Here is an 18,505-nt window from a genome sequence, read left to right as displayed (position 1 = left end):
TGACTTTCACAAATTATATGAGAACCTACGGGGATCACCCAACATTCCAGTACGTTGATAGATTTACTTTCTGTGACGGACGTTGATGGTGTACTGGACTCGGGAGTACTTAATCCAGTCTGATGTGACCACTGTCCAATTATGGTAACCGAAAAAGAAATAATCCCTAACTGTCATTCCGTAAAACGTAAAGTGTATTATTAATCCATAGCAAACCTAGATGGTTTAAATACTGACTTGCTGAATATTGATAGTGATTTATTATTCTCATCGGGGGATCTGAACACAATTACTGATGAACTTACATCTCAAATATTGAAAGTTTGTGTTAAACATATTCCTAATAACATTGTTACGCTACGATCAAAGGATCCACAGTGGATCAATAATTAAATACGTTTCTTAATATGAAAACGAAATGACCAGCATAAGAAAACTAAAGATGTAATAATCCACGTGATTGGGCAAATTTTAGGTTGTTAAGAAATAAAGTTATCGTATATATCCGTAAGGCAAAGAAAACATATGCATCTAAAATTGATACTGTAACAGATTGTTTTCAAGGTACATAGACTTGTAGGCGTTTAGTAAAGGGGTTTCTTAAACTTAAAACTGCAAAATACAATTTCCCCCAAATTATATTTGGGGATAGGTTGAATGATAATTCCATGGATATTGCTAATATTCTCAATAGCTTCTTTGTGGACCAATCTCGCATATGTAATCCTGATATGCCCCTTCAACCCGTAGAATTAGATAAAGTATATCTATTAGTATATAATTTGATCGAAGATGAAGTTAGGGATATACTACTGTCCATGGATACCACAAAGGCACCTGGCCCTGATGGTATTGGAGTGAGTGAGTGAGTGAGTTGGGTTTTACACCACTTTTAACAGTATTCCCTGTTATATCACGGCGTGTCAGCTTAATGTGGGAGGAAAGCGCGAAGTGATGCAGGTCTCAGACGTTAACCACTTCGGTGAAACCCACGAGCTCGGGTAAGGTGCTGACAAACCTAGAAACATAATCGAGGCGAACCAAGATTCGAACCCACAATCATAGATTCCTGGCGTGCACAAGGGACGCAACTATGGACAGCGAATCGCGGGGCCTTAGACGACTGGGTCACCCGTGGCCCCGACTGTATTTGAAATAAAGTACTTAAAAATACAGCTTACAGTTTAGCCCCAATCAATTTCTCTCTTCAACGTGAAATATTCCCATCACTATGGAAAGAATATCATTTCTATTCATGAGAAGAATAGCGTGAATGGATGTTCAAATTACTGACCTGATGCGCTCGCAAGTTGTTAAGCAAAGATATTTGAAAAAAATATATGTTTAAACATGTGTATAACTTCGAGTTAAGGAATAATAATGTTTTCACTAACCTACAATCTGGATTCACGTGCGCAGGGTGACTCCACCTTAATTCAGTTGACTTTATTGCATAGGCTTTAGATGAAGGTAAGGACGTTAGAGCTGTATTTTGTGACATAGATAAAGCTTTTGATAAAGTTTGGCTTAAATGAATAATATATAGGCTGCAACATTATGGTAGCTGTGGACATTTATTGAGATGGTTTGATAGTTACTTAGAAAATTTATACCAAAAGGTAGTTATAAATGGATAAAGCTCAAATCCAAAAAGTAGGTGATCCCCTTTGGTTCTCTATGGCCGTAGTTTACTGTACCAGCATCAGTGCCTTAAGAAATCCATAATATTGTAATTGTCATTATAGTCAGTAAGACATTACAACTTGTGTGATACGGCCTGATTGCAATGAAAGTTCTGCTCTGTACTGTACACTACAACAAGAACATTTTGCCATTATTGGGATAAATTCTTAGTAGACCATATGGGAAGCGCCTTCCTTATTAGGCCAATTGGGCCAATCGTATATCAACAAGCATATCAGTAAAACATATATGTGCATAAACTTCTGAAATTTACATAGTGTGCCAATATAACTTTTTTTAAAACATTTTTGGCATTTGATTGGCTGATTATGAGTCCAATGGGACTGCATTCTCCACATTCAGTCGTTCATATTTCGATCACTCAAACAACGTTTTTCTTTGCGTTGGTTTGGTTAAACAAACGTTGTAATCATGACCTTTACCTTAGCTGTTCAATAGACGGTACTGAGACGGTTTCCTTTGTTGGTTTATCTTCAAATTTCATCTTGACTTTAAATCGAAGCGAGTGTAGTATCGAATAGTACTACTCCAATAATGGTTTCCCACGAGAAATATCGCCTATGTGAGATAACAAAATATTTCTGAGATGATATTGATATCATCATCGTCGCCGACGTCGTCACCATCATCATCTCACTCTGGTCATTTGACGTACATGTAAGCGTCAGCATGTTCAAATCTGTGGACATTTATTGAGATGGTTTGATAGTTACTTAGTGAATCTATATCAAAAGGTAGTTATAAATGCCTATAGCTCAAATCCAAAAGCTGTCTTGGCAGGTGTGCCAAAGGGCTCGGTCCTGGGACCATTATTGTTTATTATCTATATCAATGACATTGTTAAAGGAATAATGAGTAATATAAGACTTTTTGCTCATGATCGCCAAGATCTCTACTGGCCGAGTTAGAATTGTTGTACAATTCAAATGTTAAAGTTTATGTAACGAAAGGCCGAGGTATGTATAGGAATGTACTAGTTCTGTTTGTTGTTCTTGTACATGCAAAATAAAACGACGACTGAGGAGGGATTACGGTAGTGAACAGTCTTAGTGTTTCAGTCTATTGATTTGAACGTTTCATGTCCTACACCAATTTGCGACACAGTTTAGCATCAACTGGAGTGCAATTTCGTCGGGTGCTAAAAGAACAATATCATCGGCCTACAATAATAGACTTATAATGGTGTTGTCTATATCTATTCCGCGTTTTAGGTCATTGACATCTTATACTGAGTCATCCATAGAAACCGCACATATAACGACTTCACATCCAGTCTGGATATCTTATACCAGAGACAATCTCGATTTACTCGGTCGAAGACAAATAGATGTTGGCAGATTCACCACTTTCCTGTTTTTGACATTAGGAATAAAGTATATAAATCATCCGTTGTACTTCTTTTACTTCAGAAAAGTATAAAATATGCACTAAAGGTGCTGGTGTTCCGTTGTTCTGTCTGGATCGTTCTATTCAAACAGTCAGGCAAGAGGCAGGTTTGTGTCAATCCTGTCCTATGTTGTTTTGAGGTGATGTGTCACTAATACGAAGTTGACTTCCAACTTGTCTAGCAGCTGGCCAGGGGATAAACCCCATGATATTTGTTTAGGCTGTTCATAGGCTGTTTAGGCTGTTTGTTAGTTCATTCCCCCAACACGCGTTAAAAATTATTCGATTTTCGTTGAAACTATTTTGACTTGCAATACAAAGAAAATATTTCACGTGAACATTGCTTATTTTATCGTGTTTATATTTTTATAGTCAAAATGTGCAAAATTTTAACCTATATATATATTCCCTTATTATATTCAGTTATTTCATAAATTGACTGAAAAATATGTCAATCTGTATTGTTATGATAACGAATTCCAAACATTTTTTTATGTTTCAAGAGACTGAAATTGGATTAAAAGTACATTTCTATATTGTTTGGCTTCTGATCTTGGCATAAATAATCTATTTGACCGTCTAAATCATTCAAATAAATGGACAGCATTTTCAGTCAAAATGAATGAAATATTTATACATTTGATAAATTGCCTGAGAGAATCACATTTTACAATTTGGCTGTAATATATACACGCTTACAAAGGAAAAGACTTGTGAAAACAACGTGAATCGCGTATCGAAGAACTTCCCAACCAAGAGCACAAAGAATGACACTGTTCAATGCCACAGCAAATGAAGGAAAACAAAATGCAAATATCATAATAACAACCTACCAAGTTTGTATGTATAATTTTAGGCAGTTTCCTTGTTCGAGGAATGTATCCGTGAATGTCCACATAAAGAAACACTATCCCACACGTCTGCAGCTGTACAAAGAAACTTATACGATGTCACTTGTCTCTGTAATAATTCAATATTTAGGGAGACCAGGTGTATATTTTGTTGCACATATGCTTTTATTAAGTTTAATGATGCATTTTAACTCTAAATCGTCCTGACAATCGATAGCTAAAAGGTGAAAAAAATATATTAAAAAATACAAAATATACATGTTTTTTGGTCTCCTAAATTATCATACATACAGATTCAGCCTAAGGGAGACCAGCTGATATATATACATATATTTAAAAAACAGCATTAAAGGGACAAGATGGTATATACAGTTGTATGTGTAAAAAACAGCCTCAGGGAGACCAGGTCATATACAAATATTTAAATACCAGCCTAAGGGAGACAGGATGGTATATACATATATATATATATATATATATATATATATATATATATATATATATATATATATATATATATATATATATATCCAAATACCAGCCTCAGAGAGACCAGGTCAATATACAAATATTTAAATTCCAGCCTGAGGGAGACAAGATGGTATATATACTTAAATACCAACTTTAGGGCGACCAGTATATATATATACTGAACAACAAAGGTTCCTGTGACATTGAGTAAGATTTAATGCAAAGTTTTGTCTTTTACCAAATCTGAAACAATTTCGGTTTGCAACAGATAAAAGACTCTTGTAAGTGTTCAAATGGTTTAATTTGCCATACTGACTTCAGAAAATGTGTTATTTCCCCAAAAAACATGAACATACCAAAATATCAATTTACAAATCAATAGCCTATGTGTCCACCTCTGGTTGCGATGCAAGCAACACATCTTCGTCTCATGGAATGGACCAGGCGTCGCACATAGTCCTGGGGGATATCTGCCCATATCTGCTGGAGCATGTTTCGAAGTTCCTGGAGTATCTGTGGAACACGTGGTTGACGTCGAAGGCGCCGATCCATCTCATCCCACATGTGCTCGATTGGTGTGAGATCAGGGGAGCTAGCCGGCCAGAGGATGACATTCACGTTGTTTTGTTGAAGAAAATCCTGAACAAGTCGAGCAATAAGAGGCCGGGCGTCATGTTGAAAGGTAATGCCTGGGCCATGACGACGCAAAAATGGTAGAACAACAGGGCCCATGATCTCGTCGCTGTCCATTGCCATAACGCTGCCGCCCCCAAACCGATCTTCTTCCATGACACAATGATTGACGTAACGTTCACCTCGACGTCGGCACACTCGAATTCGTCCATCGCTGTGGCTGAGGTGAAAACGAGACTCGTCAGTGAATAGAACTGGTTCCCACTGCATGGCCGTCCAGCGTAGCCGCTGTTTGCACCACTGTAGACCAGCCTAAGGGAGACAAGATGGTATATATATATATTTAAATACCAGCCTAAAGGAGACCAGACGGTATATATATATTTAAATACCAGCCTTAAGGAGACCAGATGGTATATAAAGAAGAAAGACAAGTTCTATGGATGAACTTCTTTATTACAATTAGTGCGGCGTTTCGGTGTTTATCCTATCACCTTTATCAAGCAAGTGATGGATTGTGCTGAACAACATAGGTATATATACTTATTAACATCAATGTTTATACTGTAAATTGATTGATGGACACAGAGAGCTGATTAAGATAATTGGAAGTCAGTGAATGACTAATGGGACAGGGTAAACATCCACGGAAGCTAATGGAATGATTGGAAGCCAGTGAATTAGAAGCAGTGAATTGTCTATTGGACACAGAGTCAGACTGGTAGAGATGATTAGAAGCCAGTAGATTAATTCGATGGACATAGGGATTTAGCAATTAGGTGATGATACGCAGGCGGGATGTAGTAGCCTTTATCTCTGTTCATTGCTGGCTGGATGCTTTTTATTTAGATGGCTTCTAGAGTTTTCTGATTTTGTAGTCTGACTGATTGTTGGCCAAGATCTTGATGTTGTTCCACTGGATGTTGTGGTAGGGGTGGGTTTGGGTGTGGTAGGAGATGGCTGATTTTGAGTCATTATTTTCGTGTACTGAGGTCTTGTGTTCTTTTATTCTAATGGGTAGGGGCCTGAATGTTTCACCAGCATAGGAGTCGCCACAGTCACATTGTATGTGATATACGAGCTGGGTCTTGTTTATTTGATGTAGAGGGCCTGCCATTAACACTGTGGGTGTTCTTGATTGTCCTGCCTCTCTGGAATACTGTATCAATGTTGGCCTGGTGTTTGAGCAGTCTGCGGATCTGGTGGCTGGCTGTTCCTATGTAGGGAAGACTGATGACAAACTGATCTCCCACCTCTCGCCCAAACTATGATACATTCAATGTTGAGAAAGGGCTTCAGCAACTCGCCCCAGGGGGAAAGTTGACTATTTGAGACATCAGATCTCAAACATTTTAGAAAACAATAAACTGCAAAAAGATAACTTAAAAAATTACTGAGAAGGAGAATGAAAAGGTCGTAAGCGACAGTTACGCCTTAAAATGTGTTTTTATGCTAAAAGGATCTAACAGGCAATGTGCAGCTTGTGTGTTTATTTGTGTATTTATTTTGGTCAGCATTTATCACATTGTTTTTAAAATATTTAGAATATTTAAAAGTCGCAAGTGAATGACTATGGTTTTCGTCAGCATCGAAAGGGCGTAACTAACACTTACGACCCTATGACACTAAAATCATTAGTGGGTGTACTACAGAAGGTAGTAACTGGTACTTGCCACCACGTGTTTTTGGAGCAACATGCCGAGAAGAAACAATTGATTATACCTTAATTATTTCGTTTTCATCAGCATTATCAGTGGTGAGTATGCATTCCCTTGTGTAATGGTCCAATCCTGCTTATTTTCTTCCCCAATAACTTAATGAAATTTTGTGTTTAATGATATCGGTATAATGAGATACGGAACAAGCATTTGCTGTGCAGAAGGCACAAAAAATATCAAAATAGTTTAATAAACTTCAGGCATAAGCCGACTAAAACAACCAATGGCAATATGTAACATAATTTTAGCTGAAAAAATAATAAAGATCATATATAAGTATATTAATTGCTTAATAATTTATCGGAGAATGTTGTCTCTTCACAAGGTCGTATTTACACACCACTCTAGTGGATGTTCATATTGTAATGATGGGTCGCACTGACACTTACGACCTTCTAGGATTTGCACACTAATTCTGTATTATTTTTGTTAATAGGCAACAACATGAACGGGAAAAAGAAGATTTGTTAAATGCAATTGATTTAGGGAAAGTAGGATGTGTGACACCTGCTCTTTGTGCTCAGTGCTGTTAAAGGATGTTGAACAACAGTTACTTAGTATTGAAAATAACTATATTCGTTCATTAACATCACGACGTGAAGTTTTCCAACATCAAGTTCCTTTCAACATTATGTGGGTTAACGTTATGTGGGTTAACCATTTGAGAAATGACCAGATTGTGTATACTAAGAGACAAACAAAAAATGCTCAACGTAAAGATTCGCTATCACTTGGCACGGTCTCATTAATTATTCTAACCACCAAACCACCAAAAATGGGACGGAAGTGAAAAAGAAATAGAAATCATAAGGCATGTGAAGATGACATGTCCAATGACCATTTCAATCAATTTCCTATCTGCGTTACCGATCGAATTGTTTGTGGACATAATCTACAGGATAGAGTCGTTGATATTCATGCTTGGGAGGGGAAGCAAGATGGAGTCACTGATGGTATTGCCTCTGAGGGGCAGCAGGGTGAAGTCACTGGTGGCATTGCCTCTGAGGAGAAGCAGGGTGATGTCACTGATGGTATTGCCTGTGTGGAGAAGCAGGGTGAAGTCACTGATGGTATTGCCTCTGAGGGGAAGCAGGGTGAAATCACTGATTGTATTGCCTCTGAGGGGCAGCAGGGTGAAATCGCTGATGGTATTGCCTCTGAGCGGAAGCAGGGTGACGTCACTGATGGTATTGCCTCTGAGGGGAAGCAGGGTGGCGTCAATGATGGTATTGCCTCTGAGGAGAAGCAGGGTGACATCACTGATGGTATTGCCTCTGAGGGGAAGCAGGTTGACGTCAATGATGGTTTTACCTCTGCGGGGAAGCAGGGTGACGTCACTGATGGTATTGCCTCTCAGGAGAAGCAGGGTGACGTCACTGATGGTATTGCCTCTGAGGGGCAGCAGGGTGATGTCACTGATGGTATTGCCTCTGATGGGAAGCAGGGTGACGTCACTGATGGTATTTCCTCTGAGGGGAGGCAGGGTGACGTCACTGATGGTATTGTCTCTGAGGGAAAGCAGGGTGGCGTCACTGATGGTATTGCCTCTGAGGGGAGGCAGGGTGACGTCACTGATGGTATTGTCTCTGAGGGAAAGCAGGGTGGCGTCACTGATGGTATTGCCTCTGAGGAGAAGCAGGGTGACATCACTGATGGTATTGCCTCTGAGGGTAAGCAGGGTGACGTCACTGATGGTATTTCCTCTGAGGGGAAGCAGGGTGACGTCACTGATAGCACTTGCCGGTGTGGAGAAGCAGGGTGAAGTCACTGATAGCACTGCCTGTTTGGAGAAGCAGGGTGAAGTCATTGATTGCACTGCCTGTGTGGAGAAGCAGGGTGAAGTCACTCATAGCACTGCCTGTGTGGAGAAGCAGGGTGACGTCATTGATAGCATTGCATGTGTGGAGAAGCAGGGTGACGTCATTGATAGCATTGCCTGTGTCGAGAAGCGGGGTGGCGTCATTGATAGCATTGCCTGTGTCGAGAAGCAGGGTGACGTCATTGATAGCATTGCCTGTGTCGAGAAGCTGGGTGGCGTCATTGATAGCATTGCCTGTGTCGAGAAGCAGGGTGACGTCATTGATAGCATTACCTGTGTGGAGAAGCACGGTGACGTCATTGATAGCATTGACTGTGTGGAGAAGCAGGTTGAAGTCGCTGATGGAATTGCCACTGTAATAGGTGCCAATGATGCATGTACCCTTATACCCATAGAACGACCTAGCGGGGATGACGAATCGGCATTCGTGTGCAGGAAGGGGTTTCATTCCATCAACGTACAAGCCGCGTGTGATGCGAAACTTCGGTAAGAACACATTTTCGTTCAAATAAAACAAAAAGCATCATAATAGTACTCCACGCACATGCTAATAGATACTAACATAATGCGTGGAGATAAAGATTGACATTTTCCTTCAGCTGATCAGTGTTTACATTAGCATCGACCAATCAGAGCACAGAGGCCTTCAACGGGTTGCCACAAGAGGCACGATTGAGGATAGATAATATTTCAGTTTATCGTGTTTTTGATCAATATATTAACGAATGTCATTGTCATCACTATGACATGACCATATTCAATCCTTTTGAAAAGAATAAATAACCGTATCTTGTTTACACCATTGTAACTATCAGGCTATTTCTATATTTCACCATAAATTATAGGAACGCACAGCGCCTGTAAAATGAACAATATATAATTTGTGTTACAGAAAACAAAATTATCACGTCGGGTTTATTTAACGAAGTTGTTTTTATATAGTGATATAATATATGAAAATGTGAACATTTTGAAAGTATAGGTTAAATACAACAATAGAGGGGCATCATAAAATGAAAATTATTTCCATCACAGACAATTACATCTTTGAGTGATATATATTTATGTACAGCCTTTGTATATTGTTCCATTTAATTTCCGTCTATAGTTTTATGAGATAAATAATTTGTTTCTGGTACCAAGTGAGTAAAACAAATGCCTATTTTAAAAAAATGAATATTGAATATTATAACTGGCATAACTGATAAAGGAAGGAGCGGGATGGTGGTTCAAATATAGATTAGGATTGGCAAAACCAGGATGGTTAATTAAGTCCTCTTACCTTAATAATAATGTTTTTCATTACACTGATTTTAATTCATTCAGGTTCACAAATGTTGTTGCAAGGTGGCCTGGAGGAAGCCATGACTCTGTCATAGCGACTGATTTACGACACCCATTGTCTGAAGAACATTTAATTGCAAAGTCTCTTTACCCAGGAGCCATGACATCTATATTCCTTGAAACACTTAATTGCTGTAATTCATAAGATGCTAATCCTAATTGTTAATCCCCATTTTTGTGTACAGCAACTGTCTGTCATCCTGAACGAGATGTGCAAGTATGTCACTGATGAATTACTGTTTACATTTATATTTTATTACTTACTAAATGTCAGGTGACCTTGGCTATATATAAGCGTTGGTCCAGAGAGATTGAAAAGAGAAAAGAAAGGTCTTACCCCTTAGCCTAGCTAGGGTTAGGCTGGGTGCTCCGGGGCACCTAGACAACAACCACAACCACTTTGGGCTGACCTGGCACATAGTGTCTTTTGTATGTATATATCTACTGTATATACCGCAAGCCATCGTCACCAAGTTGTCACTTCCTACTGAGAACCATACGTCTGCCTCTTGCATATATGAGTATGCAAATTATTCCTTAATCAACGTTTTGAAAATAATAACAAATCACAAAATTAATAAGTGACCCACTTACCTTACAGAACACATTCACCAATAATTTCAAGTTTACACATCTCAAACAAGCAACTTCAATCACAAGTAACTTCATAAATGTAATAAGTTTTAAACATGTATTATTAACCAAAATATCAAAGTAGTGAACGTTTTTCATCTTCATATAGATATGCATGCAGGCCCTGGCTCCTAACACCAGTAGTTGATGCCAATACAAGGCCACAACAAAGGTATAACGGTGCCCGCATGAAGACCAGAAACACCATTGAAAGGGCATTTGGTGATTTGAAATCAAGATTCAGGTCAGTGAATAAAGAATTAGAGTTTTTAGTGGATTAATATCATTCAGCTCTCATATATCATATAGATTCTGGAAAAAACAAATATTTAAAACCTCCTATTATGTCTACAATGATTTGGCAAACTAGATTTATTCAATTTCTGATAAGGAAGAGATTAATTAAACGACTTTTTATGAAACATTAAATTTTGCTGTTTTGTTTTGCCTTGAAATGTCTTAATTCCAACTTCTAATTTATGTAGATACCATTGTATTAATTTCCAAATATAAATTATTTTCAGATGCCTACACAAATCATCCGGGTGCCTTCAATTTACCCCCCAAAAATGTGCACAAATTATTATGGTAGCATTTAAGCTACAGACTTTCTGTATAGAATCTCGGCTGGCCAAAAGCACCTGCTCTGGAAGAAGAAACTGTCCCAGAAACTAATTACACCTATCAGGGACCTCTGAATGATGGCCACAGGATGAGGAAGGAGTTAATGCAGAACAAATTTGCATAAATGTCAAATGTAATAATCTGACATTTCCAAATGTACATCATATACTAGTCTTGTTACAGTACTTGAATATGATGTATTTGATTCTTATAGAGGTTAAAGTAAACTCTGTTAACAAAACAGATAAGACAGGAAATGTTGCACCATAATATCAACATTTATAGTTTATGTAGTGATGAGTTGCTGTTTTATCTATTTACATTTACATATTTACACGCACACACTTGAGTGGAATAACACGAAGAAATGACATCATTACATTTTGTATATTTTGTAGTAATGTATGTTTGTTTTATTTGTTTGTTGTTTAACGCCGCACTCAGCAATATTCCAGCTATATGTCAGCGGTCTGTAAATAATCGAGTCTGGACCAGACATTCCAGTGATTGATATCATGAGCATCGATCCGCGCAATTGGGATCGATGACATGTATCACCCAAATCAGCGAGCCTGACCACCCGATCCCGATAGTCGCCTTTTACGACAAGCATAGTCGCCTTTTACGGCAAGCATGTGTTGCTGAAGACCTATTCTACCCCGGATTTTCACGGGTTGGTACCCTTGATGTTCCACGCAATTGGGATCGATGACTCGATCGCATCAACCAAGTCAGCGAGCCTGACCACCCGATCCCGTTAGTCGCCTTTAACGACAAGCATAGTCGCCTTGGTGTTTCGGGGTCTTCTATTAATAAATCCAATTTCATGAATACTACTGCACAAAGAACTGTAGAAATACGATCCAGCTATTTAATGTTATACATAAATGTTTCTGTTTCCAATAGTATATATACGGTATTTCAAATTGGTACAATGTTCTTACTTCTCGGCGATGTTTTCCCATAGGTCCGCCTTTCGTTTATTCGTCACGATCTGGGAAAATGGGGCGAACAAGACATCGTTATTGGCTTCGTCTGTGAGCAGTTAGCTCTTGTTCTGTGAAATTGCTTCTTCGGGTTCTCTGGTCTGTTGACATTCTGACTGACAGGTTTACAAAATACGACAATGTATCGACTGCCTGCTGCTGCAAGGGAGATAACTCTACCCCGTAGCCAATGACGCGTGACAGTTTTTTTTACCTCAACCGCTGAAGAGTTCGATCTTGGTTAAGATCGCAGTCTTAAATCGAAGCCGTCTTACTATCGCTCTAAGATCGGTTCGTGCAAGTGGAATAGGACAATTGTATGGTGATTGTAAAGTTGATTTGTAACTAAGATTGTTCTGTGCGATCGGGCCCAGGTGGTTTATACATTTAAATACCAATTTTAGGGCGACCAGATGGTATCAATATTTAAATACCAACCTAAGGGAGACCAGGCCCCGAGGTTATAAAACTTCCCTGAGTACGATTTCATGCTCAAATCCGGTTTCGTGCTCAACTCAAAACTCAGACTCAATAAACGGAGGTTATAAATAATCTGAGTACGTTTTCTTGCTCAACTTGAGCATGAAATACGTACGATCTCAAGTACGCTTTGACAACGCTTTCGACAACAACAACGGCAGCTCACCTGCGACAGACTCGACAAGCGAGGCGGAAAACTCGTGTTCCGAGAGTGTTTCGAGATCGTTCAAACCCGCTGGAAGATTCAGATGTGGATGAAGTTTTTGAACGTTATAGATTTAGGCCAAATACTATAATTTATTTACTTGGTCTACTCGATCTAAACAGAGAGACAGCTCGTAACTGTGCGGTTCCACCACTGTTACAGTTGCTGGTATGCCTTCGCTTCTTGGCGACAGGCGCTATGCATCTGCTGGTTGGGGACAGCCTAAACATTTCCCGATCGACAGCCGGCAGATGCATACGCGCAGTTTCGTTGAAAATCTCTAAACTGTCGGGAAGGTTTATTAAATTCCCAGTTGGAGGAGACGCTGTACGAGCGAAGGAGGCATTAGGCAACATTGCAGGTACGTACATGGGATTTTCCCAATGTAAACACAAATAAATGATTTCATTGGTGTGATTCGCGTCTGTGCCATTTTGATTGGTCAGTAAAAAGAAAATGGGTCAGAGGTCGAGGTCATGTATATAAATCAAATCAAATTATAATCAAGCGATAGATTTTGGGATGGGCTGTAAATGAAACTAGTAAACATTGCCAAGTGCATTATGCTATCTATTGTGACACCATGACACGATTTACTTACAGGATTCCCTAACGTAGTAGGGTGTATTGATGGAACGTTCATCAGGATGCAGCGGCCTACCACGAACGAGGGAGACTTCGTGAACCGGAAAGGTTAACATTAATGCCCTGAATGTACAGGTAAATAGGCATAATTTTACTCCTTAACTATTCGTTATAATGTATGTGTTGGTTAAGGGGTGGGGAGATGTGTGACTTTTGTAAGTCTTATGTATGTATTGTAAATTGGAGTTTAAATTTCTGATTTGCTATCCCACAGATGTGCTGTGATGCAAATGTCTACATCACAAGTTGCAACGCCAGCTAGCCGGGGTCTGTACATGACAGCCGCATTTTCCGGACGTCAGCACTGTACAGGCAATTTGAAAATGGTAAGACACGTTTTTAGAACAATTTGGTGAAAGTATTCTGCAAGTGAACAAGCATATAGTTTATCCTGTTACAAATAATATATAATCATTTCTGTTATAGTAATTATCAGTTAAGATGTCAAGAAGTAGCAAGTTAATCATTTAGTAAATTTAAATCAATATGCAGATATTTTTGTATGACATCTCATTGAATTGAAGTGATATATACAAAGGGCAATTGCTTTGGAACCCTGGATATGACACGGCATAAAATCTCAGAATCTCCATACCCATTTTAATTTATAAATTAGATTGGATTCATATCCTCATTTTCAATTATTTTTAAACTAAACAATTCCATTAATTAGGATGAATGTATATGTTCCTGGAAAAAGGTTTATTTCATTCATCATGTTCAAGATAAATATTGAAATATTGTAATTCTTGATGAGACAAATTTTATTCATACATTATATGTACTTTTTACCAGTATTCAAATCATAAAACAATCTGTTATTCTTTCAATAATAAACAAGCATGAAATACTCACATGTCGAGCTGTGTGGAATGCATTAGCTCCTGTGAACTATGTTCACTGGGCCTTTTTGTAAATGGCCTAATTGCTGCACTAAAAAAATGTATTACTGGTGTTGTTTTTCCATCTGCAGTTTATGATATAATATGTTACTGAATTTGTAATGAGTAAGGATGAGACATATAGACGAATAACTTCTTTATTACAATTAGGAGCGATGGTTTCGGTGTAGGTTCTAACACCGTTATCAAGCAAGTGAAGTACAGAGTATTGTTGACAAGAATATATCTTGTTTATACAGTTGAGTAGGTTTAAGATCAGTTACACTGTTGTATTTGTAATGAGTTGTGTTTCTGTATGCAGTTAGTCAGTGAATGCAACAACTGTGTCCATGACACTTTTGGAGGAACATACACTCAAGCAATGCAGAACTTACCAACAAGAAAGGAAATGTATTCAATACTGTGAGATGACATGTGCTAAGCTTGGTAAAGAAATATAGATCTGCTCCGGAAACGAGGACTACCGCCATTTTAGGCTAAATCAAAGTCGTTGCCGTGAAAACTCGAAAAATGATTTTTTTCAAAATCCCAAACTATCAAAAGGCACCAGTTCATCACTAGATCTATCTATGTGCCAAGTTTGGTGAAGAAATATGGTATGGTTTTCAAGATCTGCTTCGGAAACGAAATGTGACGGACGGACGGCACCCATTCCTAAATCCCCCTTCCACTTCGTGGCAGGGGATTATAACCTTATTTTATTTTATTATGTTAAAGGACAGTTCAAAGGTTTTCTGCTGGGGGACTCTGGCTACCCATGTCGTTGGTTTCTCCTGACGCCTCTACTGAACCCCACCAACCGAACAGAGGAACGTTACAATGGGTCATTGTGCAGGACAAGGGTGCTCATTGAGCAGACCTTTGGTGTCCTGAAACGGCGGTTTCAGTGCCTGCACAATGAGCTCAGGGCGACCCCAAGACAGGCTGTGACCTATGTTGTTGCATGTGTTGTGTTGCATAATTTGGGTATTGAAAGGGGGGATATTATAAATCATGATGAAAATCTAATGCCTCCATAATCAAATGTGAATAATTATGTGCCACCGGTTACAGGTCAAAATGATGGAGCTGATGTGAGACGGCACATTATTCAGACATTTTTTAGTCGATAAGCATAGGAACATTTATTCACTACAATTTAATCTATCTGAATTTGTGATTTCAAATGTATATCATCTTAATTAATGATTGTGTGAGTGGTAGTGCTCAGTAAGTCAGATATGTCATGACATTTAGACTTGAATACATAATCAGTTTGGTCATTCAATGTTTTATTCAGATACAAGCAGTGCACAAAATGGAACAATATTTAATTTGGATAGTCTGGCCATGCCAACAGTGCAGATTTATTTGTTGTTTAATTCCTTACTCAGCAATATTCCAGCTATATGACGGAATACTGTAAAGTAATTGTGTCTGGACCAGACAATCCTGTGATTGATATTATGAGCATCGATCCACGCAATTGGGATCGATGACATGTATCAACCAAGTCAGCGAGCCTGACCACCCAATCCCGTTTGTCGCCTTTTAAGGCAAGTAAAGTGGGAAAATTTGTAGTGCTTCACCTTGCATACCTGTAAATAAGGGGATACCATTTTTTCAATGTAAATATTATTTTATCATTTTCAGACATTTATATATATAAGCATTCAATAAAGTCACAAAATAAATTTATAATTTAATGTTTTTAATTGAGAATAATTACATTGATTGTATACATTGTGTCAGCTCAGACAATAATGTTATGACTGGAATAGCAAATTATGCTCTACAATATATGCTGAAAATTTTGGTATTTTGTTCAAGACATGACCTATATGAGCAAGACAACCCACAGACTGAGAGTAATTAGATATATGTCCCATGTTATAGCTGTGATTATGTATAATAATACATGTTAATAATATTCAGACATATTATGATATGTATTACCTTCTGGTGCAGCGGCAGCTACATTGCCAGTTTCATGAATGACTGAAGTGAAAAGAATATCAAAATACAGTAATGCAGCTATTTTAAAAAAAATCAGGTTAGATGACAAAAATAATTGCAATTGTGATGAGTGATTAATTTGATTATCTGCCATCATAATTTGAATGATTTTGTACCAGTGCAATTCACAACAAATGTATTCATTAATTTGATCACAGGCATATAAAGTTGGTGTCTGAAATTGTTTTTGTTTCCTTTGTCTTTTGACAGTACTTGATTTGTTTGTACTATATTTGATATGTATTTTTGTCATCCAAATACGTTGTCCCAGGTGATAGGTCTCACCATAACCAACATTTATGGGAAATAGTTGGCCTTAAAATTTACATCAATCTTTTACATATTGAACTGCCCATACCATCAGTGTCAATGCCATGTTCTAGGCCATGAATACCTGGCCTCCCCTCCAAAGACTGAGAAAGGACCTCGTCCGCGTTGGACAGTGCTGGGAGTGGAAGCCCTCCTCCAGTTGTGGCCATTGACCTTTTGCGGCCATCGATTTTGCATTTAGCTACAATACAAACTTGCAGTTTAGTTTCAGTAACAATAACCTATATATTGAAATATTAAATTTGGGTTTCATTGACACGTGTTCATGTGTTAGTGAGGGATAAACATGTGTTTCATCAATTATATAATAACCATTTAATAAATTATGATGGAATAACAATGTTGACACAGTATGCCTCTTAGTATTTTTCTAATTTAAAAGAGTACCTCTTTGTTTCAAATTGAAATACTTCTTTTTCACCTCCAAAGCCTCCCTTTTGGCATTGATGTGTCTTCTGAAAGTATATAAAAGAAGAGATATAATTTGAAAATTAATATACAGAACATGTTTTCTTCTTCACTGTCAAGGAATGGTGGAGGGGAAAGCCCATGAAAATACATGTCTCCATTTAGGTGATATACAATAAAGTTAATGCAACAAAAAATCAGGCATATCAAGAGTGTGCTTTTCATGAATTTTCGACTGTTTATTCATGCAAATCTGGGCACCACATTTCAACGCATGATCGAATACAGGACTCGTTGCGATGTCACGACTACGCCTAAGAACTTTATAACTCAATTACCCCAACCTCCACTCGAAATTGGTTAGAAAATAATCCACTAAAACTGTTTGGATGATGTCCCTTGACCTTGACCCTAACTAGATCGTATGAAAATAGATTATGCATAATCTAAAACAGGAAGTAATGTAAACCACATATTTCTCACGTATCACACAACAATTAGTGGAAAGCGAAGACACAGCCCGCCCTTACTTTTTTAAGTCGCTTATGACAGGTACTTTGTTTTACCGAACGCAGTATATAAAATCAGCATCGATCAATCCTGTGTCATAAAAGTTGAATGAACACTTTGCGCAAGACGTATTTATACCGCGATAATATAGCGTACCATGCTGACAAATGGTATTGAACAACGATGACATATGAACAACTTACGTGTTGAGGATGTCCGTGATACTTTTCCATCCATCGGTCCGCTGTCGATGGATGGACTTCACAAGGCTTCCCTTTATTTCACCGAACAACAGTTGCTCTCGCTGAACAACTTCCTGGATTAGACAAACCTCCTCCGCTTCTGACCACCCCTTACCCAGCCTTCTCGATTCGGTCACGCCCTCCGTTGCCATTGTAAATAAGCAGACGACAACATCCAGGTTGTTTGCTTACCATTCTCGACGGAAGAGTTCCAAATTGCCGCTTATGTCATAAACAGAGAGTCCTTTGAGCATGCTCAAGCCAACCGTGAGTTGTTCTCAGATGAGTACAGACTCAAGATGTTTTATAACTTCTGCTTGAGAACAAATCTCAACTGAATACGAACTTGAGCATGAGCATGTATTTGAGCACGAAATTTTTTTTATAACCTCGGGGCCAGGGCCAACATGCCCAAAGCGATCTTAGCTCTACGACTATTGTAAGCCTATGTTAAAGCATGGGAGTTACAATCATCTTAGCGCTAAGATCGCTTTGTGCAAGTGGGCCCTGGTCATATACAAATATTTAAATACCAGCTTTAGGGACACAAGATAGTTTATATATCTAAATACAAGCCTTAAGGAGATCAGATGGTTTACATATAAAATACCAGCCTTAA

General features: G+C 38.4%; 1 protein-coding gene and 1 pseudogene across 1 annotated transcript; one reads left to right on the top strand and one right to left on the bottom strand.

Annotated features, from left to right (window-relative positions):
• The first annotated feature begins 12,751 nt into the window (after positions 1-12,751).
• LOC139457700 (putative nuclease HARBI1) lies at positions 12,752-15,513 on the top strand (annotated as a pseudogene).
• Positions 15,514-16,301: 788 nt separating this feature from the next.
• Positions 16,302-18,038, bottom strand: LOC139457699 (uncharacterized). Its single transcript, XM_071239053.1, has 4 exons — positions 17,848-18,038; positions 17,114-17,181; positions 16,755-16,907; positions 16,302-16,378 (listed from the first exon to the last, which is right to left on the bottom strand). Exons 1-4 carry the CDS (start codon positions 18,036-18,038, stop codon positions 16,302-16,304), a joined length of 489 nt encoding a protein of 162 aa, XP_071095154.1.
• Positions 18,039-18,505: the final 467 nt, after the last annotated feature.

Source organism: Haliotis cracherodii, unplaced genomic scaffold (genome assembly GCF_022045235.1).
Source record: "Haliotis cracherodii isolate W230 unplaced genomic scaffold, xgHalCrac1.p SCAF_12, whole genome shotgun sequence".
NCBI lineage: Eukaryota > Metazoa > Mollusca > Gastropoda > Lepetellida > Haliotidae > Haliotis > Haliotis cracherodii.
Note: the sequence above shows the minus strand (reverse complement) of the source record. Positions and strands in the feature narration are given on the sequence as shown.

Bases quoted from the DNA above. Each gene is read 5' to 3' on its own strand.
- LOC139457699 (XM_071239053.1), bottom strand. From the start codon at position 18,038: ATGGCAACGGAGGGCGTGACCGAATCGAGAAGGCTGGGTAAGGGGTGG. The intron at 17,182-17,847 runs GTAAGTTGTTCA...ATATACTTTCAG, and splicing joins ATCACGGACATCCTCAACAC to AAGACACATCAATGCCAAAA. The intron at 16,379-16,754 runs GTATGGGCAGTT...TTTTCACTTCAG, and splicing joins ACATGGCATTGACACTGATG to TCATTCATGAAACTGGCAAT.